This window comes from Polypterus senegalus, chromosome 10 (genome assembly GCF_016835505.1).
Source record: "Polypterus senegalus isolate Bchr_013 chromosome 10, ASM1683550v1, whole genome shotgun sequence".
In the NCBI taxonomy this organism is placed as follows: domain Eukaryota; kingdom Metazoa; phylum Chordata; class Cladistia; order Polypteriformes; family Polypteridae; genus Polypterus; species Polypterus senegalus.
The window spans coordinates 153,847,182-153,874,032 of record NC_053163.1 but is presented as its reverse complement, the minus strand read 5'-3'; the positions used below and the strand labels follow the sequence as shown (position 1 = coordinate 153,874,032).

Sequence of the window (26,851 nt, the reverse complement as noted above, 5' to 3'; positions counted from 1 at the left end):
GAAAAAAAATGTAAGCAGCAAATGGCTATGCCAAGTGCCTGTTTATTTATAGGAATGTTATGGATCTGGGGCATAAGGGCAGGAAAAAACCTACCGTGACCTCATAATTACAGTACCTTCTAGAGTAGGCCCAAAGATTCTAGAAATTGCCTGCATATGAGCAACAGAATGGAAAAAGAAGACTGCAGCTAAACTCTCCATACCATTAAAACATTCGTATAACCACCAGTGCAATAAGGCAACATGTCAATTGTCCTTCAAACGGTGACAAGTTTGTAGTACTTTCAAAGTCTAAAACTACTGAGCAGTTGTGAGGAAGATTGACAGCCCCTGCAATTCCTGATCACGTTATAAGATAATCTCAAAACAAGGATAACTGCAACAGTTGTTTATTTCGAAATGCATTCCACGCCATCTTGTAGTGTGCCACTGCCAGACTTAAGAAAACTAAATTATCCTCCATTTGCTACTATGTGGGGGAAAATAACTTGATGGCAACAAGTAGAAAATGATAGAAAAAAATAGTCTCCTAAAAGTTTTTAAATATTTCACCAGAATAGTAAACACTCTGTACCAACATATTTTACTTTAAAATGAGTTTTGTTGCCATACAGTGTCTATTGTTTGCTCAATAATCAGTTCAAAATGTCTAATCTGTGAACTTGCTGCCTCCATACTGTAGTTGGTATAAGACAAGATGTGTCTAAATTAAGTTGAAGCCAAAAGCAGCTTTGGCAATTAATACTGATCTAATTAATCAAGCACAGCAGAGTAAGAAAAATCTAGAGAAGACGTTTTTGCAATTTGTAAGCCTAGATGAATAAAACTTGGGAAAAATTGTCTGCTCTACCGTGTATCGGAAGCACAACTTCAAATGCGTCTGGCTAAATGTTAGTTATCATTCTGGTAACAGTACAGATGGCAAATGAAACTCTTTACCGAACAGACTCCTTGTATATGTAGCAAGTAATACTGAACCATTCATTTATTTGCTCACTCACATACAGTATATTAAAAATAAACGTGTTGTATTAAAAATTACATGGCTTCACTTCCACTCAGTTAAAATGTTGCTACAGTTCAAACAAACCAAGTAAAAACCTAGCATGCAAGTTTTTAGACAAAATGAAATTGTGCAAATATGACTCAGACCAAAGCACTTGATACTAAACTCTATACAAGCATGTACATTTCCAGAAAAAGAGTGACAAATAACTGAAATGGGGAAAAAATGAAAATAAAATTGATTACTTTGTAGAAGCCAAATCCTGGATCAAAAAGGTCAGCTTGCACAGAGGAACCAGCCTGTCCCTCTGCTTCCATGCCAGCCTCGCCATTGTTGGAGTTCTTATCAGACTCACTCTGGGCTGATCCACAGCCAGAGTCTGAATCAGACAGCTCTCCTTCCTTTTCTTTCTGTGTAGATGGGCAAACAGGTGCATTCTGTCGCACCAGAAGCTGCACAATGTCATTCAGTCCCACATTGTAATCAAAAATGGTATGTCCATCTTCCATCTAATAAAGAGCAGAGAACAGGTCACTTTTTAGTTTTATAAATATTCTCAAACCTGTTTCACCCAGTAATACAGATGACCAGAGTCAATCATGGTAATAGAAACTAATTCAGAATGGCCAGTTAACCTAACGCTCATGGCAATTTAGAATGAACAACAGTTACAGGGATGAGAAAGGGAAAAAAAAAAAAAAAAAAAAAACACCACACCAAACATGAAGAGTTCCTACTGTTCAATTTGTCAGAGTGAATATAGAACATAATACAATTAAAGGACTTATCTAGTGTGCAAAAACATGGTGGCTGACAGAAACATTTCATAATCCATAATGAGGTGCTACTGACAAGATCCATTTTTTATTCTCCTCTGCTTTGCCTCTTTGTTAGCTATGCTATAACAAAGTGATCATAACTTTGTTATCTTTTATCAAGTTACTAGGACCCCGGACAAAGATTGCAACTTTGTAGTTATATGACCAGTTCCAGGCATACAACATAGAAGCCTTTATCTGCAAACACATTATATAGAAAACAAAACTCTGACAAAGGGTTCCTTAATCAGAACAGTAGCAAATACAGTGGCTGGCAAAAGTATTCGGCCCCCTTGAACTTTTCCACATTTTGCCACATTACAGCCACAAACATGAATAATTTCATTGCAATTCCACGTGAAAGACCAATACAAAGTGGTGTACACTTGAGAAGTGGAACGAAAATCATACATGATTCCAAACATTTTTTACAAATAAATAACTGCAAAGTGGGGTGTGCGTAATTATTCAGCCCACTTTGGTCCGAGGGCAGTCAGTTGCCCATAGACATTGCCTGATGAGTGCTAATGACCAAATAGAGTGCACCTGTGTGTAATCTAATGTCAGTACAAATACAGCTGCTCTGTGATGGCCTAAGAGGTTGTCTAAGAGAATATTGGGAGCAACAACACCATGAAGTCCAAAGGACACACCAGACAGGTCAAGGATAAAGTTATTGAGAAATTTAAAGCAGGCTTAGGCTACAAAAAGATTTCCAAAGCCTTGAACATCCCACGGAGCACTGTTCAAGCGATCATTCAGAAATGTAAGGAGTATGGCAAAACTGTAAACCTACCAAGACAAGGCCGTCCACCTAAACTCACAGGCCGAACAAGGAGAGCGCTGATCAGAAATGCAGCCAAGAGGCCCATGGTGACTCTGGACGAGCTGCAGAGATCTACAGCTCAGGTGGGGGAATCTGTCCATAGGACAACTATTAGTTGTGCACTGCACAAAGTTGGCCTTTATGGAACAGTGGCAAGAAGAAAGCCATTGTTAACAGAAAACCATAAGAAGTCCCATTTGCAGTTTGCCACAAGCCATGTGGGGGACACAGTAAACGTGGAAGAAGGTGCTCTGGTCATATGAGACCAAAATGGAACTTTTGGGCCAAAATGCAAAACGCTATGTGTGGCGGAAAACACACACTGCACATCACTCTGAACACAACATCCCCACTGTCAAACATGGTGGTGGCAGCATCATGCTCTGGGGGTGCTTCTCTTCAGCAGGGACAGGGAAGCTGGTCTGAGTTGATGGATGGAGCTAAATACAGGGCAATCTTGGAAGAAAACCTCTTGGAGTCTGCAAAAGACTTGAGACTGGGGCGGAGGTTTGCCTTCCAGCAGGACAACGACCCTAAACATAAAGCAAGGGCAACAATGGAATGGTTTAAAACAAAACATATCCATGTGTTAGAATGGCCCAGTCAAAGTCCAGATCTAAATCCAATCGAGAATCTGAAGCAAGATCTGAAAAATGCTGTTCACAAACGCTGTCCATCTTAACCTGACGGAGCTGGAGTTGTTTTGCAAAGAAGAATGGGCAAGGATTTCAGTCTCTAGATGTGCAAAGCTGGTAGAGACATACCCTAAAAGACTGGCAGCTGTAATTGCAGCAAAAGGTGGTTCTACAAAATATTGGCTCAGGGGGCTGAATAATTACACACACCCCACTTTTCAGTTATTTATTTGTAAAAAATGTTTAGAATCATGTATGATTTTCGTTCCACTTCTCACGTGTACACCACTGTGTATTGGTCTTTCACGTGGAATTCCAATAAAATTGATTCATGTTTGTGGCTGTAATGTGACAAAATGTGGAAAAGTTCAAGGGGGCCGAATACTTTTGCAAGCCATTGTATGTAAAACAAAAAGCCAGAATACAGCACCACAATGAAATGGCATTCCATTAGTATTTGGCAAAAGCTTTCATACTATTATCTTGAAACAATGTGGTAGGAAGAACCAGGACATAGTTTTTAATTACACAAGCCCAAACATATTGAAGATGCATAATTTAATCAGATTAGAAAAGTATTGTCTATATACCAATTTAATCCATTATTAAAAGAAATTGCTGCTATTTATATATTTAAAAAAAAAAAAAAGTATTAGGTTGACATTTTTTAAAGACACTACTTCAAAATGTGAGGGGGAAAAAACTATTAAAGCCTTTTATATTGTAAGACATTCATTCTAGTATGCAGCCTTGCTGTACGAGGCAAAAGAAATCAGTAAACTGAACTATTAGGATTAGAGAAGCATGAGAACAATAGTATTTTACCGGTTTAAAAAAAAAAAATCTATTGAAAGTGTCATCCTCAAAAATGTAAATTAAGCAACCAGATACTTTAGACTTCAAAGCAGCCAGAAATAGAACTAAGATTTCCTTACAAAGTTGACAAGACAAGTGACTGAAACTGTCAGAATTTTAAACGGGTCTTTACCTTTGAAAAAGGATTTTAGAAAGAGGCACCCACTTACCCATAGTGCCAGTTCTTAGCCAAAGTAATACGATAGTGAAAATTTTACAACCCAGGAAAAATTGGCATACGTATTACAGACAATTGGGACAGAGGGACAAATTTCATTTTAAACAGGTTTCCTAAATCTTTACTTGACACTAAAATCTAGCATATTTAAAATACAAATTAAAATTAACAAAAAATTATTTTTTTTCATTGTTAGTGGCATGAAGTAGAACATTTACCTGGTTAGTAAAATAATAAGCAAAAAACAGTACTTGTAAACTATAATTTTGATTAAAGGAAAAAAATGCCCATTTTGATTGCATCTGTATTGATCAATGAATGTCTCTCCTCTTGCAAATTAATTGAATTTTACTTTGACAATGCTAATACAATAATACTGAAATTACAGAGGTGTTAACTGGCTAGGTGCCAACAGACCTCTGGGAATCCCCACCAGCGTCAAAAGCTTCCAAGTACAGTACCTCATAAAACATGAAGTATTGTTCCCAGACCAAAGTCCTTTATCCCTCAACAAACCAGCCCCTAACAAAAGAATTGTCACTCTCCACCTGAATACAAGTCAGGTAATAGTTGTAATAAAACCTATTTCTCACCTGCTTTCCCCTGTAGAATAGTCTCTGCCTTTCTGGCTCCACATTAAAGGCTTCCATTATCTTAACTCTTAAGTCATCCACCTTGGTCAGCTTGGACAAGGAATCAATTCGGTGGGTCTCTTTTCCATCCATGGTGCGCACCTGGATCCACATTTTTACAGCCTTCACAAAAGAAAATTAAAAATGAGTATTTTACTTTAATATTTAAAAATTTTTAAACTCCTACTATCCATTCCTATCTATATATGGCTGAATCATCTGTGCTTGTGTGGCATTCAACATGTAATGTGCATACTATGACCAGGAGAAAGGTGCTATATAAATAAAATGTATCATCATAAAACCTATCAGAAGTATAGTTAAAAACAGAATTCTTACATGAAGTAACCTGCTGGTGGAATATAAGGGATTAAGGAAAAGAGTCATCCAGTACTTAACCGTAAAATGTTCACATGCTTCACTCGCACATCTCAACAACAGTTTCTAGGCTAATTTCTCCTCAAACTGAACCAGCCCTGGAGTGCTGAAGTACCCAGGTAAAAACTGCATGTTCCAGCATTGGGATTCACTTTCCATTCAATGTTGCATCCTACTTGGTACCCACAGCTGGACAGGACGACTTGATCTCGAACCTATCTTGTACTAAGTTCTTTATGGTAAAAAACAAAAATAAAGATTAGTTTGTGGCCTAGAACTAAACATGTAAATGAAAACAGGAAGAAAAAAAAAGATCTAGGATATCAAATGCTGGGAGGCATTAAATTTTCTTCAACCAAACAAATCAAAAAGAGTGAACATTCTGAGACCTTTCATGCACCATTAACTGCATCAACAGTAATCTTGGTCCACTAACTCTACTCATCCGGTCTTACTTTAGAAACTTTGGTATTATCTCTGACTCAGAATTCAAACGTGGTCAAAAGTACCATTTTTAAACTTTGGGTCATTACTAAAGTTAAACCCTTTCTCTGTTTTAATGATCTGCAAAAGCTTATTCATGCTTTTGTTTCATCCCATTTAAACTGCTGCAATTTCCTCAATGTACCTGTACTCACCTCTGTCCAGACTACAACTAATTCAAACTGCTGCTACCAGAGCCACATTTCACTCCTGTCCTCTCCTCGTTTTTTGCTTTTTGTGACATACGCAGGGATTTTAAGCTTATTATTTGTGTTCAAAGCCATCCAAGGGCGTGCTCCAGCCTATCTTGCTGATCTATACCCTCTCATCAGTTATTATTCTGTTCCACACACATAGTTACAACAGTAGGGTGATCGCGGTTTTGCTGTAGTTAGTCTACGGCTATATCTAACACAGAGTACTTTCAGCTACCCAAATATTCTGCAGAAGTGTAAAAAGAAATGCTACTAGAGCTCCTTTACACCAACGGCAATACCCTTGAATAATGTCTCATTGCAACTGCCAAGTCAGAAATTCTCTCTTTTTTACTCATTCTGGTGTATATTTGAGAACACTTTGTTGTTTGACATTATGTATTCATTGAAATTACTTTATTAAAAAAAAAATCCCCTGGGGACAAGTTCTTTCTAAGATCACCTCCCACATTTCACTGTTAAAACTTGCATTTACTTTGTTTGCATTGACAGTTTAGTTTAACTATGTAGTTTTAACTCAGTTTTATTTTATAAATGTATATGTATTTTAACTGACAGACATTGCTGTTAGCTGCAAGTTGTTTTTCCCTTTTTTAAACCCTTTTTCCATATGTAGGGGTGTGCAATGATAATCCAGGATAGCCGCAGTAGCTGAAGCTTTTAGTTTCAACTCAGTTTCTTAATGAGAAGTCAATTATAGCTGATGAAGCACTTACTGCGCAAGCAACTTTTTCTGCTTCATTTTAGCTGTCTCGCTTGTTAAGGTGCCCCACCCATAACTGCCCTTTTTTAGTCAAACAGCTGCATTTACCATTTTTAATTACTCCTTACTAGTAATATGATGCAAATGACAAAGGATCCATCACTTTTCCATCCAGCTCGTTTCTATTATTACCTGTGTGTAGTACTGATCATGAAGTAGCTGGTTTAATAAAATGTTTGGAAGGAAACTAAAGTGAAAAAAAGTGAAGGCCTGAGAATTAATAATCCATTTTAGACTTCAAATCTTTGTGGTGATATCCTTGGGAATGAAAGAATTCTGCGATACAAGAACGTACTGATATTGTAGAGCTGAAACAAACCATGACATTTATTATTAAAAAAAAACACGATCTGTTATTGACAAAAATTAATCTCCGATTAAGCAACTGGGCTGGAAGAAAAACATGCAACCATAGCAGCCCTCCAGGTCAATAGTTATACAAAGTAAATAAATTTTACTTGTATAGGAGAGAGTCTGGAAGTTTGCTTAAATAGATTTTGCTGCTTACTTCCTGTAATTTAATTTTTATTAGGATTTATTTTGAAAATCCTGTAAATGATGCACCTGTAACCATGGGTCCTCAGGTTACAACACTCACTCCCATAAAAACCTTTAAAAAATTGAGACACGAGAAGGAATAAAAGGTAAGGATTTTTTTTACTCATTTTTTCTGTTACTACAGTACAGTGTACAGTACAGTATATTTATGTCCTTTTTTCTCAGGCTTAGATTTTGTGGTTTTATGTTCTAGTTTATGATTTTACAAATGTTTTAAGATAGGTAAGCGACTTAGGCTAGACTGTGTTTCGACTTACACCAAAATTCGGGTTACATCACTGTTGTAGGAACAGAACTGTGTCGTAACCCGAGGACCCCCTGTATTTGTTGATTTCGATTTAAATATCTGCAAGAAGACTGCAAGAACATAACAGCAAAGTCCTTATGAAAAGATAGGGCCGGCTCTTAAAACATTCTTTACACTCGCATATACACTGCAGATACACTCAATTCAACAGTTTTCCAAGGTGTAATAACAGAATGCAGCATTCATCAATGAAGTTTAAGGTATTACAGTATTATGATGCAGCTGTATTTCCCCATGGGATTAATAAAGTTTATCTAATCTATTGATAAACACAAAGGCCTTGTAAGAAGACAGACTTCAGCATAACTATAAAGCAGTGTCTCTCAACCTCAGTCCTGGGGGCACACTGTGGCTGCAGGTTTTTGTTCCAACCAGATTTCTAATCAGTGACAACACCTGATAACACTGATCTCATTTAATTAGATGGTATTTTCCTTTAATTCTACATTCAGAAAAGCACAGCAGCATGATTTTTAAATTTGTAAGACATTTAGAAATATTTCTGCTTTTGCTATAGATTTAAATGTTTAACTCTCTTTTGTTGATTTCATTATATTTTGCCCTTTCTCCCATTCATTGCATCATCTTATTAATGACAATTAAAAGTGAGCAGACGAGAGACACTGGCAAACACGGAATCATGAAAGGCGGCAACTACTTTAGCATCAGACCCACTAATTAGTAAATAATGGATTAATTAAACAATTAGAGCACCTTCAAAAAAGAATGAAAATCAAGATGAAAATATTGTTAAAAAGAAAAAAAAACACATTATTCCACTGTAACTGATTGGTACATTTTAATACAGTGTGTATGTATGTATATATATATATACACACAGAAGCTGGATGGAACAAAAACCTTTAGCCACAGTGTGCCCCCAGGACTGAGGTTGAGAAACACTGATATAAAAGGAATGCCATCTGTGCCCACACGAAAAATGAGAATAATCTATGTTCTAGTCTTCAAAATGTATAATACAACTGACAAGTTTGATCTACCAAGCAAAAGTAAAATATGCAGCATTTGTAGCACATTGTAGCCTTGTCAAAACAGCACTTGACCCTCTGCAGTTTGCCTATCACAAAGGAAGGACAACACGGTCTAATCTGCAAAGAACCTACTGCCACCAAGCAAAACAGGGCAAGGATCTTGTTTTGACTTTTCTAGTGCATTTAACACCAAACATCCCAAATTGCTGGGGAAGAAGCTCTTGTTAATAAGGGCTGATACCACCACCAGGTCCTGAATGATGGACACTTCACTGGTAGACCACAGATTGTGCAGTGTAAGAACTGATTTTCTACCATGTGCTGAGCTAGTTACATCAGTTCAAGAGAGGTATACTGAATCAATAAGCTATTTAAAAAAAGGAGTCTCAGTTATGGGACGCATTCTGGACCTGCTGGAGGCAGTAGCAAAGGAGAAAATTAAAACAAAACATTGTCATATATGAAAAATGCTTCACACCCTCTCTTTGACACACTAGCATTGAGGACTTTGAACAAACAAAATATTCTAAAAGAGTGTGTCAAGAAATGCTACTGGGGCTCCTCGATACCTACAATAATACGTCTGTACAATGTTGGACTGTGACTGCAAAGTCAGACATTTTTCTTTCCTTTTCTGCCTTATTAGTCATTCTGATATGTATTCAGACTGTATAGTGTGTTTATTATCTTCTTAATTTTTTAAAGAGCTTCTGTAAAAAGCCAAATTCCCCCTTAGGGGCAAAAAGTTCTAAGCTGTGCATCAGACATGGTCATGAGTAGGCACAGAAGTTTCAAAAACAACTGTACTGGCTCCCTTCCTGCTTACTATGCACACTTAAGACTCTTCTACAGATGGCATATTTCAGTATTGTATGTAATTTACAGATACAGATCACAGAATGAACACAGGGCACTAGTGAAAAACGTTTTTGAATGTGCAAACTCAGCCACTTGCAGCTCAAAATCATTAGCACAAAGGAGGCAATTGTAGACCTTCAGGAGGCTAAAGGTTCCCACTGATGGTGAAGATGGTGAGGAAATAAATAACTCGGGGGGTGATTCTGAATGGCAGGCTTGAGTGAAGTACCAGCAAAAGACTGTATAAAAGGGTTGAACTCGCTTAAATTTCCTGTGTAGATTGAGGTCGTTTGGTGCGTGCAGGCCTGTCTTACATGTATTCTACAAGTCTGTAGCTGCATGTGCAATTTTCTATGTAATAGTGTGGTTGGAAAATTGTATTAGCACAGATGATGGCAACAAGCTAAACAAACCAATCAAAAAGGACAGCTCAATCTTGGGAATCAGGCTGCACTTACCAAAGGAAACGGAAGAAAAGACAATCACTTAGGAAGCTGCTTACTCTCCTGGACAATGACTCTCACCCTCTGTAGGACATTTTGGCTAAACTGAAGAGCACATTTAGTAACTGACCGAGAAGACTGCATTGACACAAGGAACTCCATATGATGTCGTTTTTACCCTCGGCCATCAGGCTCTATAATGAGTCTCCCCTCGGTTGAGGTTGCATTGTTTCTCATTTGCTGAATGGTACCGAGCTGGTCTAGCAGACATTTTCACAGACAATGAAGCTGTGTGCCAATGACTGACATCCTGTACTGTAAAATTACAAACATGTGCAATTCTAATCATAAATAACTAAACTTTGTTAATTTACTCAGATAATTTGTGTTGTGTTTATTTTTTGTTTGTTAGAATATTTAAGATTAATATTCTTGTATGTATGTGCATTTTTTTTTTTTTTTTATCAATTTGCCGTAACCCTGCAATTTCCTTAGGATTCATTAATACATTTCTGACTAGTTCCCTCCAAACATTTTAACAATGTGCCATGCAGAAAAATATCAATGGATTTGGTATCTGATTAAGTACTTGAGGCCCCCTATCATTTCTCTAAATCAACAATTCTTGAATCGAAAGTTTTAAAAGTACTTCCAAGCAAGTCTATAAATTACTCAGCCCTCCAAACTTGGAGAGATACAAAAGCATTATATTTCACACCCACGCTTCCTACCACGGCACACCAGGTGTTTCTTTAGACTTCATCTTCAGGGCTCGCAAAACAAACTAGTAAACGAAAAAAAAAAATTGTAAGGATCTTATTAGGGGTTCTCCCCTTTTTCTGAATCGCTGGCTAGAACTGGAAGTTGCACCTTTGTGTTGGCCCATCTAAAACAAGCAGATTACCAAGAATGACTCACGCGCTACCATTTTAGGACTTCAATACACTGTAACCAGTGAGTACAGTTTGCTGGCAGCGCTGTATATTTTTGTTGAATTTTAATTTTTAATATCTGGAAAAAATAAATCAATGCCTGCGCGTGCAAAGCGGATGGCGGTGTAGATAGGTGATTTGTATGGAGCAGGCCAATTTAAAATTTAGACAATTTACAATAGTAGGGTGCTGTACCGTGTTGCACATTATGGATGCAAGGAGTAATCAAGCAAAAATAACCCCTTTCATTGGCTAACTAAAAAGATTACAATATGCAAACTTTCGAGGCAACTCAGGCCCCTCACTTTGATTACAAACTGCCTGAAGGTGCCCCGAGTTGCTTCGACAATTTGCAACAAAAGCAACAATTAAACATACATTATAAAATGATAAGCGAAAACAGTGTCTTTAAAAACGGTTTGTTACGGTTCTACAAACGGTGCTACACACCATAAAAAGACGAGATTTAACCATAACAATGAAAGCGCCAAAACAGCCCATGTTTTCTATTGCTCAGCATGCGGCTCTTGCTCATGCGGAATTACTACTGACACTTTGCCTAATCCATTGTTGCGAGTTCTGGCTGACAAAGAAATTAAACTATATAGCGTGTGGCACTGAGCGAGATAATAAAGGAAACAGGAGAGTAAAATGTTCACACTGGCCGATTTGCAAACATATCCATTTACTGTGAACTCTCAGACGCCTTTAAAAGTTCCCGTGCGCGCGAAAACCGCACGCCAAACAACTTGTTGGCTCTCACACACAAGCACAAAGATACACTACACCAATACCTCTTCTTACCTTGAGTTAATTCGAGATACGTTCAAGCTGTGATGCAAAAATCAAAAGAAAAAGGCCAATTTCAGCCGCCTTTAATCCACTCCTTTAAACTGCACGGCCGCTTCACTGGAAAATAAAAAAAGGCGTTGCTCACTTCAATAAGATGTTTTAGCCCTCCCGCCAGATCCTCCAAATACAATTGGTCGGGCATCGTGGAATGTCGTTAGATGATAGGCTGAAATGCCTGTCATTATTGTCGAGAGGGCGGTGGTTGTCCAGCGCGCGAAACTTTGGGTTCGCGCTCAGGCCGGGCGGTCTCGCGGAATCTTGTAAAAAGAAGAGGGAGACAGGGGAGGTGAGGAAGGACTTTTTGTTAAAAATACGCTGTTACCATGAGTGTAAAAATTCATACAGTAGTACGAATATACAATTCAAATTCCGGAAAAGCTAAAAGTATTCACAATTGCTACCAAAACTAGTGTATCTCCTTATTAGAACTTATTCACCCCTATTGCAAAACATGTAACATCCCATGTTACCCTAGCTTACTGTAAAGGATTGGAAATGGTAAACTAGCAAAGTGCGTTAGCACAGTGCAGGTTCTTGGAATGAAGACACAAAATGTTGAGAAAAGTACCCGATCGCTTGAATGCCGTTTGTAAAAGATACAGGAATCTGTTTTGACACGAAATGCGCTATAATAACAAAAAGGTAAACAACACAGGGAAGCGCGGTGGCGCAGTGGGTAGTGGCGCTCATTCCACCGCATACTTGGTTCACGTTTTGCAACAGATCAAATTGTTTCTTTAGAGTTTTCAAGGCCCCGCCTATTTATGTGGGGTTGGTTATGTTTTTTGGTTAGACTTTATTATTGTTTGCAACAGGAATGTAGAAAACATAAGGCATTGTTGCACAGATACAAGAAAATAAGCCAAAACACAAAAACTGACTATTGTTATTATATGTTCACATATAGTGAATAATAATTACCTTTAACAGTGCACACCATGTCTCTAAAGTGTCAAGGGTCAGGATGAGTGATGACTGCAGACTGGACCAGTGTATGTATGTGATTGTGTGGGCCCCATCCAGGATTGGTTCCTCAATTTAGAAAGCAAGGGTGCCTTGCAGTAAGGAGAGCAGCGCTTTTCATGTTCTCTTCCTATTCATGTGATTTTACTCCGGTTTCCTCCACCAGTCCAAAGACATGCAAGTTAGGTGGACTGGCAATGCTAAATTGGCCAAAATGTTTGTGTGCATGTGTTCACCCTGCAATGAAGTGGCATCCTGTCCAGGGACTGTTCTTGCCCTGCACCCATTGCTTGCTGGGATAGGCTCCAGTGTCTCCACGACACTTCTCTGGAAAATCAAATTACAAATGGATGGCTGGATATTTCAATATGTGTGTATTTTTTTTTTTATAAATTTTAAATGAAAAAGATCAGCAGCCAGCTTTTCAATGTATTATTTTATTGGAAATCACATCATGCATCAGGTTTAAAAGAATGCATGAAAAATCTTAGGGTGGAATTCTGCCATGAAAGGTGAGGAATGAGCACATGAAGATATGTGCAGAACTAAAAATTTAACAGTCAAAAGTTCAAGAAAACAATCTGCTTTAGATTTATACTTTTACTTTGAACCACATCATGGATCAGTTTAAAAAAATCAATTGTATGCATTTTAGCATTAGGAGGTATATTAATAGATTAAAACATGTATCATATGATTCTGGGTGACTCGCTTTATCTAGGACAGTTGCCAGTGTTTGAACATGTTAAATATATTATAATAATAATTCTTTGCATTTAGGTGGTGCTTTTCTCACTACTCAAAGCACTCAGCAATTGCAGGTTAAGGGTCTTGCTCAAGGGCCCAACAGAGCGGAGTCCCTTTTTGGCATTTACGGGACTCAAACCGGCAACCTTCCGATTGCCAGTGCAGATCCCTAGCCTCAGAGCCACCACTCCACCATGATTCCATCTTCTAAACCTGCTAATATTGTTGTAAACTATAACATATCTGAAATTCCAGCTGGCACATGTCCATTTTAATGAATGGGCACAATGGGCAGTGGCCAGGGGCTCCAGGAACATGGGGGCCCACAATGTTTCTGATGCCTATGTATGTTTCTGTTTTGCTATCAGCACACTACTTTACCTGGGGGCCTATGATGTTGGTAAGATGGCCCTGAGTCGGCATGGTGTTTTTTTATGGGAAAGCAAACATAAAAGCAAAAGGTTGCAGATTTATATACAACCATAGACTTACAGTGCAATACATTTTGAGTAACCTGGCCTTTAAATTACACTGAAGAAATACAGAAGCATTGTTACCATGCCTATAAAATACATAAACTCTCAACCCATCCATCTATCTTCTGAGTCAGCTTGTCCAAGGTTGGGGTAGCTGGAGCCTATCCCAGCAATCATTGGCTGGACGGTGGAGCATCCAGTGCAAGACTGAAACCAACACTGGAAGGAGTGGCATTCCATGGTGAATCCCACATATGCTGGCACAGTCACGTATGCACACACCACAACCACTCAATGCCAGTTTCAGTACCACCATGTAAACAAAACAAACATGTCTTTGGGACAGTGTGTGTGTGTTCACCCCGCAATGAACTGGAATCCTGTCCAGAGTTTTGTTCCTGCCTTGTGCCCATTGCTTGCTGGGAAGGGCTCCAGCCTCTCCACAACACTGTAAGGATGGAACCAACCCTGGATGGAGTGCCAGTCCATTATGGAGCCCACGTATGCAGGCCAAGTCATACATATCCAGTTGCGCACACACACACTACACCCACACAGTGGCAGTTTCAGTATCGCCACCTAACAAAAGATAGATAGATTGATAGACACACAAGACTGTGGGACTGTGTGTGTGTGTGTTCACCCCGCAATGATGTGTCCAAGAATTGTTCCTGCCTTGCGTTGGCGTCTCCAAAACCTTGCCAGGCTGGAAACCAACCTTGGATGGAATGCCAGTCCATGATGGAACCCACGTATGCAGGTAAAGTCACACACATATAGTTACGCACACACACACTACACCCGCACAGTGGCAGTTTCAGTATCGCCACCTAGCAAAATCCAAGGATTGTGCCATGCCCTGCACCCATTGCTTGCCAAGGTAGGCTCCAGCGTCTCCAAAATGCTGCCAGGCTAGAACCAACCCTGGATGGAGTGCCAGTCCATGATGGAGCCCACATATGCTGGCACAGTCACACACATATAGTTGCGCACACACACACCACACCTACACAGTGCCAGTTTCAGAACCACCACATAACCAAACACACAAGTATTTGAGATGCAGGGGGAAACTCGGGGTAACTGGAAAAACTCACACAAACAAAGGAAACAGAGTTAACTTGAAAATATTTAAAAATATCAGCAATCATTCAATAAATTATATATTTTAAATCACTTTTTGCGGCAAGATTTACAATAATGTGATTTATAAAGCAAATATTAGACAAAGGTAATAGATACGTGGTAAATCAATAATAGTAAAAATTATATAGTAAAACCAAATGATACATCAAGAAATGATAAAAAAATATGTAAATTCTATTTGACAGCAATTTGTCAGCAATGATACCTTATGAAATTCAGCCAATCATTTTTTAGTTTTAGTTTTCATTTTTACTTTAGGCTGATGAATGAAGAGAATGAGAGAGAAAGAGTAGGTTGTCTGATGTGGAGAGAGTGAATCAGGGAGTTCAACGGATTAGCAAGGAGAAAGTAAGCATAGCTATGAAGAGAATGAAGAATGGAAAGGCCGTTGGTCCAGATGACATACCTGTGGAAGCATGGAGGTGTTTAGGAGAGATGGCAGTGGAGTTTTTAACCAGATTGTTTAATGGAATCTTGGAAAGAGAGAGGATGCCTGAGGAGTGGAGAAGAAGTGTACTGGTGCTGATATTTAAGAATGAGGGGGATGTGCAGGACTGCAGTTACTATAGGGAGGATAAAATTGATGAGCCACCGCATGAAGTTATGGGAAAGAGTAGTGGAAGCTCAGTTAAGAAAGGAGGTGATGGTTAGTGAGCAGCAGTGTGGTTTCATGCCAGAAAAGAGCACCACAGATGTGAGGTTTGCTCTGAAGGTGTTGATGGAGAAGTTTAGAGAAGGCCAGAAAGAGTTGCATTGTGTCTTTGTGGACCTGGAGAAAGCATATGACAGGGTGCCTCGAGAGAAATTGTGGTATTATATGAGGAAGTCGGGAGTGGCAGAGAAGTATGTAAGAGTTGTACAGGATATGTACGAGGGAAGTGTGACAGTGGTGAGGTCTGTGGTAGGAGTGACAGAGGTTGGATTACATCAGGGATCGGCTCTGAGCCCTTTCTTATTTGCAATGGTGATGGACAGGTTGACAGATGAGATTAGACAGGAGTCCCCCATGGACTGTGATGTTTGCTGATGACATTGTGATCTGTAGCGATAGTAGGAAGCAGGTTGAGGAAACCCTGGAGAGGTGGAGATATGCTGTAAAGAGGAGAGGAATGAAGGTCAGTTGGACCACCACGACAGAATACATGTGTGTGAATGAGAGGGAGGTCAGTGGAATGGTGAGGATGCAGGGAGTAGAGTTGTCGAAGGTGGATGAGTTTAAATACTTGGGATCAGCAGTACAGAGTAATGGGGATTGTGGAAGAGAAGTGAAAAAGAGAGTGCAGGCAGGGTGGAGTGGGTGGAGAAGAGTGTCAGGAGTGATTTGTGACAGACGGGTATCAGCAAGAGTGAAAGGGAAGGTCTACAGGACGATAGTGAGACCAGCTATGTTATGTCGGCTGGAGACGGTGGCACAGGAGACAGAGCTGGAGGTGGCAGAATTAAAGATGCTAAGATTTGCATTGGGTGTGACAAGGATGGACAGGATTAAAAATGAGGACATTAGAGGGTCAGCTCAGGTTTGACGATTTGGAGACAAAGTCAGAGAGGCAAGATTGTGTTGGTTTGGACATGTGCAGAGGAGAGATGAGGGGTTTATTGGGAGAAGGATGCTAAGGACAGAGCTGCCAGGGAAGAGGAAAAGAAGAAGGCCTAAGAGAAGGTTTATGGATATGGTGAGAGAGGACATGCAGATGGTGGGTGTAACAGAGCATGATAGAGATGACAGGAAGATATGGAAACAGATGATCTGCTTTGGCGACCCCTGATGGGAGCAGCCAGTAGAAGAAGAAGTGTGGTTCGGGTGTGTGTGTATTTTTGCCCTGTGATGGACTGACACCCTGTCCAGGGTTTGCGCCTGCCTTGCACTCTATGCTAGGATAGGCTCCAGCTGAACTCCGTGACCCTGTTCAGGACAAAATGGGTTAGTAAATGACTGTCTAAATAGTACATTAATGGGCCATTGGACTGGAGGAGAAATAAACCTGTGGAAGCCGTGGAGAACTCACCTCAGCCATTAATCGAAATGTAGCTCTGCAATGTGACCTGCTGCTTGAAAATTAATGAAACATAAATCAATAAAGTAATGCTCTGACATGTTGATGCACATATGTCCTTGAGGATGTAGCACTCTTTAGTTTCCCAGAGAATTACTGTCACCGTTATATAAATCTCATTGATATTTAAGATGAAAGAGAATTCCTATTAAAATACACAGGCTGATGTGTACAGTAGGTACTGCAAACAAAGGCCAAGGCCATTTTTCTTAGGAATCTTGCCTTTGCTTTTTTTAATTCTTTTCTGCACAACCCCAATTCCAATGAAGTTGAGATCTTGTGTAAAACGTAAATAAAAACAGAATACAATGATTTGCAAATCCTTTTCAACCTATATTCAATTGAATACACTACAAAGACATGATATCGAATGTTCAAACTGATAAACTTTATTGTTGTTTTGCAAATCTTCACTCATTTTGAATTTGATGCCTGCAACACGTTCCAAAAAAGCTGGGACAGGGGCATGTTTACCACTGTGTTATATTACCTTTCCTTTTTTTATTTTATTAATTTTATTGCAATCCATGCAAAGCAATCCAGTTTTTACAAAAAGAAAAATTGAGTTAAAGAACAGATCGATCCACACCCCTGAGAGAGAGAGCAAGCCAAACGGCATAAAATTTAAGGCTTGTAAACATACCTAAAATTCTGTTCTATCACCTTTCCTTTTAACAACACTCAATAAGCGTTTGGGAACTGAGGACACTAATTTTTGAAGCTGTGTATGTGGAATTTTTTCCCATTCTTGCTTGATGTACAACTTCAGTTGCTCAACAGTCCGGGGTCTCCGTTGTCGTATTTTGTGCTTCATAATTTTATTTTATTTTTTATTTTTTATTTTTTCTCCAGCCGTCTGGAGTTTTTGTTTTTCTGTCCCCCCTGGCCATTGAACCTTACTCTTATTCGATGTTAATGTTGATTTATTTTGTTTTATAATTGTGTCTTTCATTTTTCTATTCTTTAATATGTAAAGCACTTTGAGCTACTGTTTGTATGAAAATGTGCTATAGAAATAAATGTTGTTGTTGTTGTTGTTATAATGTGCCACACATTTTCAATGGGAGACAGGTCAGGACTGCAGGCAGGCCAGTCTAGTACCCACACTCTTTTACTACGAAGCCACGCTGTTGTAACACATACAGAATGTGGCTTCGCATTGTCCTGCTGAAATAAGCAGAGATGTCCCTGAAAAAGATATCGCTTGGATGGCAGCATATGTTGCTCCAAAACCTCTATGTACCTTTCAACATTAATGGTGCCTTGACAGATGTGCAAGTTACCCATGCCAAGGGCACTAACACACCCCCATACCATCACAGATGCTGGCTTTTGAACTTTGCGCTAATAACAATCCGTATGGTCCTTTTCCTCTTTGGCACAGAGGACACGCCGTCCATGATTTCCAAAAACAATTTGAAATGTGGACTCGTCAGACCACAGCACACTTTTCCACTTTGCTTCTGTCCATCTCAGATGAGTTTGGGCCCGGAGAAGCCGGCGGCATTTCTGGGTGTTGTTGATATATGGCTTTCGCTTTGCATGGTAGAGTTTTAACTTGCACTTGTAGATGTAGCGACGAACTGTGTCAACTGACAATGGTTTTCAGAAGTATTCCTGAGCCCACGTGGTAATATCCTTTACAGAATGATGTCGGTTTTTAATGCAGTGCTGCCTGAGGGATCGAAGGTCACGGGCATCCAGTGTTGGTATTCGGCCTTGCCGCTTACGTGCAGAGATTTCTCCAGATTCTCTGAATCTTTCGATGATATTATGGACAGTAGATGATGAAATCCCTAGATTCCTTGCAATTGTATGTTGAGAAACGTTCTTAAACTGCTGGACTATTTGACCACGCAGTTGTTCACAAAATGGTGAACCTCACCCCATCCTTGTTTGTGAACGACTGAACCTTTTGGAGATGCTCCTTTTATACCCAATCTTGACAAACACCTGTTTCCAATTAACCTGTTCACCTGTGAAATGTTCAAAACAGGTATTTTTTGAGCATTCCTCAACTTTCCCAGTCTTTTGCTGCCCCTGTCCCAGCTTTTTTGGAACGTGTTGCAGGCATCAAATTCAAAATGAGTGAAGATTTGGAAAACAACAATAAAGTTTATCAGTTTGAACATTCGATATCTTGTCTTCGTAGTGTATTCAATTGAATATAGGTTGAAAAGGATTTGCAAATCATTGTATTCTGTTTTTATTTACGTTTTACACAACATCTCAACTTCATTGGAATTGGGGTTGTATTAAATGGTAATTAAAGAATAATAATATTAAGAAGAAAACATAACTTTTGCCTAAGTGCCAACCATAAGCATTCTGAAAAAAAGTATTTTTCAGTTTTTGCTGCACATTTCTTGTTGGTGTCAAATTTTATCACGAAACACTGACTTGTGGCGAAAAATTGTTCTTTTAAAAAGTTTCATAATTGAAACTTTTAATATTTCATTTGTGTGATGAGTTACTATAGAAACAGACGATTATTTAGATAAGATGCAGCTTCTAAGTGAATAGAATAGAATACAAATGTAGATCTCATAGGGAATAGAGTAATAGGAGAGATAAAAGCTCCACAAAAGCAATTGCTTTAGAAAGTATCGAGACCCCCTCACTTTCTCCACTCCATATTGTGTTGTAAATTGAATTTTAAATGAATAAATCTGACATTTTTGCCTGTCGATTTACACGCAGTACCCCATAGTGACAAAGTGAAAACCTGTTTTCCGAAAGGTTGGCAAATTTATTTAAATTCAAAAACTGAAATCTCTCCTTCATGTTTCAGTATTCAAACCGTTAGCTGTGGCCTTCCAAATTGTGCTCAGGTGCATCCTGTTTGCTTTCGGTTTTCTTGAGACGTGTCTAGAACTTGACTGGAGTCAAACTGCAGCAAATTGAATTGACAGGACATCATTTAGAAAGGCACACGTACAGTATAATATAATACCAAAATATTACTACTATTTCTATTATTTTACCCTATGCTGGCACTCCTAGCACAGCTATAAAGTGGGTTACCTCAAAATCCCTGAGCGCACACCGGAAAGTTTGCATTGGGTTCCTATAGAAATTTAAAAAAATACAAAAGGAGATCTTCTTAATATCTTTTTGGTTTCTCTTAGACAACAATTAGAACAGAAAGAAATAAAAATGGAGACATGTTCTTTTGTCTCCTGCTTTTCAGATTTTTCTCCTGAGAAAACAGTGCCTGGGCGGTATGGTGGCACAGTGGTAGCGGTGCTGCCATGCAGTTAGGAGACCAGGGTTCGCTTCCCGGGTCCCCCCTGTGTAGAGTTTTCATGTTCTCCTCGTGTCTGCGTGGGTTTCCTCCCACAGTCCAAAGACATGCTGGTTAGGTGTATTGGTGATCCTAAATTGTCCCTAGTGTGTGCTTGGTGTGTGTGTGTGCCCTGTGGTGGGCTGGCACCCTGCCTGGGATTTGTTCCTGCCTTGCACCCTGTGTTGGCTGACCCCTGTGACTAGAAGGTTGGGAAATGATTGACTGACTGACTGAAAACAATACCCCGATATTCACACAAGGGTCTCCTCTTGAGTTTCAGTAGAGACCTCAGCGAAGTCACACAAGGGGCACAGATTTTCCAAGTAGTGTCTTGACATTTTTTGGAATGTATCTGCATGGTGTGCTTCGTATTATATGGTGAAATGTATTTAAAGCTGTTTTGGCAATAAAACACTTTACTTTGATTCCAAAACTATAGTCCTGGGGTGGCCAGCTCTGATCCTGGAGAGCCACAGTGGCTACAGGTTTTCATTCCAACTATTTTCTCAGGTAGTGAGTAGTTTTGCCACTTATTAACTTCATTTAATTTATTTGCTAGTTAAGACTCAGAACCTTTAAATCAGAGCTGAGAAACGTCGGTGATCCTGGAGGGCCGCAGTGGCTTCGGTTTTTTGTTCCAACCCAATTGCTTCATGAGAAATCATTCATTGCTGATGAAACACTTATTGCTCTAGTTGCAGGGGTGTCAAATTCCATGCCTGGTGGGCCACAGTGGCTGCAGGCTTTCATTCTAACCCTTTTCCTAACCAGTGACCAGTTTTCACTGGTAATTAACTTCTTTTCCCTTCATTTTAATAGCCTTGTTTTTAAGGATTCTGTCCTCTGAATGTATTCCTTTCTTCATTAAATGACAGCCAAACGAGCCAACAGATGATCAGCTAAACTGGGATTTCAAACTCCAACCAATTTCACTCTAACCAATCTCTTAATGAGAAGACGATTCTTGCTGTTAATTAAACCCGTTATTTAATTCCGTGGCCTGTTTCTGCTCTCATTCTTCCACAGCAGACATTTCTAAAAACAGTTGATTTTTCTGTTTTTTTCTAAGAAAACCGTCACAATGTTTTGGTGACCTGAGAGATCAACCTTACTGAGAATTTCACCTTTCTTTATTTTCAGGTATTGTGTTATGGGCACAGGTGAGCTGGTCAAGTGGTGGCTCATTTTGTGTCTCATTAGTGTTTGGCTGCTAATTAAGGAAAAAGAGAAGACTAAGGGGCCTGAGTCAAGTTAATTAGAACTAAAGCAAAAGAAGTTAATTAGCAGCAAAAACAAGTCACTAATGAAGAAGAAAGTTAGAAGGAAAACCTGCAGCCACTGCGGCCCTACAGGACTGGAGTTCGACACCCATGCTTTAATGACATTTTTCTGCTACATTTTAGTGGTCTCACTTGTTAAGATTTTGAATCTTTAATTGCTTATTTTAGTATTAAACATCTGTATTCATTGTTTTAACTGCTTCTTATTAGCAACAAGATGCAGATGACAAAGGAAAGAGCAGTTCTCCATCTAGCTTTTCTCCATTTTCACCTATGTGTATTCGTCATTCACATTGGTTTAATTACGCACTCACATTTTATTTGAAGTTCGTCCGCTCTGGATTCTATTTGCGGTGGCGTTTTAGACACCCTTGAAATAGACTTTTTTTCTGGTATGTAAGGTGGACCTTCCAATTCTACATCTTTTTTTCGGTAGCATGGGTATATTAGCGAAAAGCAGGACAATTATAATGTATTACATGGTATTACGTACAGAATAAGCACCACAGTTAGATGAATTTACCTTATTTACAATACATCAGAAAGTGAACAAATAGCACCAGTCAGTCTGAAAGAGCAACACTGAAATCATACTGTGAGTCGGAAAGCGAGCAAAGAGCACCATAAATACGGAAAGCCGGTCAGGCGCACTGGGTCGTTCACGTTTTATATCCATACGGCAGTTCCCCGTCACCTGAAGAAAGCAGTTGGCCTTCTCATACTTGGACACTTCCGGCATCTCTTGGCAATTTAAAGAAACATGGGTAAAGAGTGACGCACACAACGTCTGTTGCAATGTGTGGCCATCTTGTCGATGATGAGGACGGGGATGTGTGGCGAATGTTGTGTCGGTGAAAAGGTGCCCTGCGCTTCACCACAGACTTTTTTCCCAACCAAACATACCCCATGACCTGCTCCTGGTCACAAAGGAGCCCTATTCCCAGCTTGGTGGTGATCGGGCGCCCTGGGCAGCTTTGTATGGCGGACACATACATACATAGAGCATCGACTCTGCTTTATATATTAGATATGGTATGATGGACACAGTTTGCTGTTCACATTTTGATTTATTTATATCTCACTAGCAAGATACCCGCACTTCGCAGCAGAGAAGTAGTGTGTTAAAAAAGTTATGAAAAAGAAAAGGAAACATTTTAAAAATAACGTAACATGATTGTCAATGTAATTGTTTTGTCACTGTTATGAGTGTTGCTGTCATCAAGGATTTGATTATCATTATTTCTTTCAATCAGGTTTGTATTTGGAGGACGTGTTGCGTTCAAGTTACACTCTGTGTTTGTCAACTGTTGTAAAGATAACAGGTTTCATTCATTGAAGTGTTCACTACCCAAATCGCTACTCGTGAATCTAAGATGTTTAACAGGCATTCCCAGTATTAACATGTGGATTTGCCTGCGAATATTTAGCTGCAGCATGTCTATGAACTTGTGGAATTGCCTGCGAGTATTTAGCGGCATGCGTCTCTATTAAGTTGTGGATTTGCCTGCGAGTATTTAGCGACAGCGTCTCTATGAACTTGTGGATTTGCCTGCGAGTATTTAGCGGCAGCGTCACAAAGTTGTTTCCGTCTAGCTGCATCAGAAAATGTACCATGACGTCTGACACGACTCCTTTTTACTGTTTTCTCACAGCTTGGATTGCTGCTGTCGTAATCGGTTTGAATTTCATGGTTTAAGAGACCGGAGCGACAGACGGCCTTATATGGACAGGCAGTCAATTACATGGGAGGCGTGGGGATGGGGGACGCAACGCCGCCTCACACGGCGACCGAGCTGCAGGCTATGGACGTATATATGTACATAAGTAGGATTCAATTACGAGTAGAATTTCGAAATGAAACCTTCTTAACTTTTGTAAGTAAGCTGTAAGGAATGAGCCTGCCAAATTTCAGCCTTCTACCTACACGGGAAGTTGGAGAATTAGTGATGAGCGAGTGAGTCAGTCAGTCAGTCAGGGCTTTGCCTTTTATTAGTATAGATTATTGTTTGGCTGCTATTTAAGGAAAAAGAAACAATTAAGGGGTCTGAGTCTTCAAGAGCAAGTCAATTAAAGTGAATTTAAAAGAAGCTAATTAGGAGCAAAAACAGGTTACTAATTAAGAAAAGGTTTAGAATGAAAACCTACAGCCACCCGGGCCCTCCAGGACTGGAGTTGGGGATCCCCACCTTAGATAAAGGTGTCAGTTCAAAAGTAAGAAAACATGTGAAGTCTTCAAAGATATCTCACAACATTTAATATGCTTTTCAAACCCAATTCTCGATTTTGACTCCTTTAACCTCAGTTACATCTCATGTCTCGTTTTTTTTTTTTATTATTGTCTTAAGGAGTTGTAAGAGAAACATCTGTGACAACGTTGATTCTGAAATGAAACATAAATGCGAATCTCTTTTAAGTCGTGTGAGCCATCAAAGATCAACCTTTTCCTATGGGTTAGCTCTGAGCAGTGGATTATTCAGAAAGTATTCACTCCCCTTTCACATTCGTGTTGTAGATTTCATTTTAAAGTGATAAATTTGACATTTCGGTCAATCAATCCTTTACAGAAGAGTTTGCATATGTATTAACCCTTAAACTGCCACATACTTGGGGGTTAATGCATCCCTGGACGCCAAATACTTTTAATTGCTGCACTTTTTAAGTAAACGTCTCAATTCACCAAGAAAAAGTGCAAATTTTAATGGAACACATTTTTTTTCATGCAAAGAGCATCACAATTACTGCAACACTGATCATTGTACACACTGCCAATGAATTGTAAAAACTATTAAATAAACTACTGGAACAATATGTACAAGGTGTAACTGACACCATTGATGAAATTCAGTAAAACACCAAGCCAACTGCTCTTGAAATGGCTGCACGCAGAGGCCACCGTTGACACTTGCAGGCTTGTTTAGTGCAGCGGCTGAATCCCAGGGACAGGGATGCTAATTAGCTAGGGAGGCGCCAGTGGTCATGAGCTGGCTGCTCAACAAATATATGGCACGGACTGATCAGCTCTGAGGTGTTGGAAAATTGCACTGGGAACCAACAATAGCCGTGTTGCGGCGTTCAATGAATGTACGTCTCTGAATATACTCATCTCCTGCGTGCTGGCAAATGGCACTGGGAAACAACTATAGCTGGTTGCAGCGGTTTAAGGGTTAAAAGTCAAAAGCTGAAATCTCTCATTTATAAAAAGTATCCAGACCCATTGCTGTGACCCTCAAGATTGTGTTCATGTGCTCATTGTCATCCTGTTTGTTTTCCTGCTCCTTAAGATGTTTCTAGAACTTGATTGGAGTCCACCTGTGGCAAACCAGAAAAGTACAGTGTGCCACGTGGGCAAAAGGAACATCAATTATAAATACAAGATTTGGGGACACTGTCATAATGGAAGCAACCTCTGAAAAGGATTTAGGGGTTTATGTTGACACAACATTTTCATCTTCTGAGCAACGTGTAGAAGTGACTAAAATGGCAAATAAAATGTTAGGTTATTTCATAAAGACTGCCGAATTTAAGTCAAGGGATGTCAGATTATATAATGCATTAGTAAGACCACATCTGGATTATTGTGAAAAGTTCTGGTAACCAAGTTGCAAGAAAGACATAGCAGCACTTGAAGCTGTGCAGAGGAGAGCAACCAAGTGCATCTCAGTCCTTGAGGACATGTCCTGCTGTGACAGACTGTGAGAATTAAACCTGTTTAGTCTCAAGCAGAGGAGACTGCATGAGGACCTAAGATTAGGTCTTCAAAATCCTCAAAGGTGTTGATAAAGAATATCCAGCAACATTCTTTCAAATTAAAGGTGAATCACGTACTTGTGAACAGTCAAGTCAGGTCAGGTTAGGTCAGATTGGGGAGGCTGCACTGGTACAGCGTGTTGCTGCACCCATCACACGATGAAATAGCTTGGGATCCTGATTGGCAACCCCTAGGCAGACACGTGGCCCAGTCCCACCCTTCAGAAATGACCCTCTATCTGTCGCAGCCAGGTGTTACGGGGGCATCTCCTTGGCCTGGTCCAGCCACTCGGGTCCTCAACAATGAGGATCCTGCAAGCTAGGTCACCCCACTGATACTTCCTCACAATGCAGGTAATGTGCCTCATTTGGGACTCAGTGAGCAACACAAAGTCAAACCAACGGAACCCAAGGATTTTCCGGAGAGACACAGTACCAAAGGAGTCCAGTCCTTATCTCAGGTCACTGGATAGTGTCCATGTCCCACAAACAGGAAGCACCAGGACTCTAAAGACTTGGACCTTCGTCCTTTTGCTGAGATATCAGGAGCGCCACACACCCCTTTACAGCAACCTTATGACCCCCCATGCTCTTCCAATCCGCCTACTGACTTCATAGAAAGCGTCACCAGAGATGTGAATGTCACTGCTGAGGTAAGTAAACCTCTCGATAAGGTCGACACTCCCTCTGCAGACAGACACACTGCTGATGGCCATGCCCAAGAGCTCATTAAAGGCCTGGCTGTTGGTTTTCATCAGGGCACTCACAAGCCCAGACCCTCAGACTCCTCTCTCAGTCTCTCGTGCGCTCCGATCTGAGCCTCCATTGACTCTGCGAAGATCACAACATCGTCAGCAAAGTCAAGATCAGTGAATCTCTCTTCACCAACAGATGCCCCATAGCTACTGAACTCCACGACCTTGCCCAACACCCTGTCCAGGTATGCATTGAACTGAGTAGGAGCAAAAACACTTGAGAACAGTAGTGGAAATTAAAGGACTGAAGCCAGGAGGCACTTATTTACATAAAGAGTAGTGGGACTCTGAAACAAACTACAGAAGAAGACATCTCAACAGCCTTTAAGAAGAATCTGGATGAGATGTTGAAACAAGCCAAGCTATCAGCTAAACAATTGGGCTTGATGAACTAAATGGCCTCCTCTTGTTTGTTAAATGTCTTATTTTTTTATGTTCTTAAACTGAATTGATTGACCATCATTTAGAAGGAAACACATTTACTTGCGTATAGAAGGTCCCTTAATTCACACAGCATGTCAGGATAAAAACAAAGCATGAAGTCCAAGGAACTTTCTGTAGACCTCCATAGTGAAAATGTGATGCGACATAGACCAGGGCAAGGGGATCAAACCATTTGTAAAGTGCTGAGTATTCTTAGGGTCACAGGGGTCACAGAAATTGTGG

General features: G+C 39.9%; 1 protein-coding gene across 2 annotated transcripts in view; it reads right to left on the bottom strand.

The window, feature by feature from the left end:
* uhrf1 (ubiquitin-like with PHD and ring finger domains 1) overlaps window positions 1–11,816 on the bottom strand; it is a 42,211-nt gene extending 30,395 nt beyond the window's left edge. For both annotated transcript variants that reach the window (XM_039767101.1, XM_039767102.1), the window contains exons 1-3: window positions 11,684–11,816; window positions 4,912–5,073; window positions 1,252–1,515 (exon numbers count right to left, since the gene is read on the bottom strand). In XM_039767101.1, the coding sequence (XP_039623035.1) occupies window positions 1,252–1,515; window positions 4,912–5,064 (417 nt within the window). In that variant the 5' untranslated portion in view covers window positions 5,065–5,073; window positions 11,684–11,816. The remainder of the gene's footprint in view (window positions 1–1,251; window positions 1,516–4,911; window positions 5,074–11,683) is intronic.
* Between the last annotated feature and the right edge of the window lie 15,035 nt (window positions 11,817–26,851).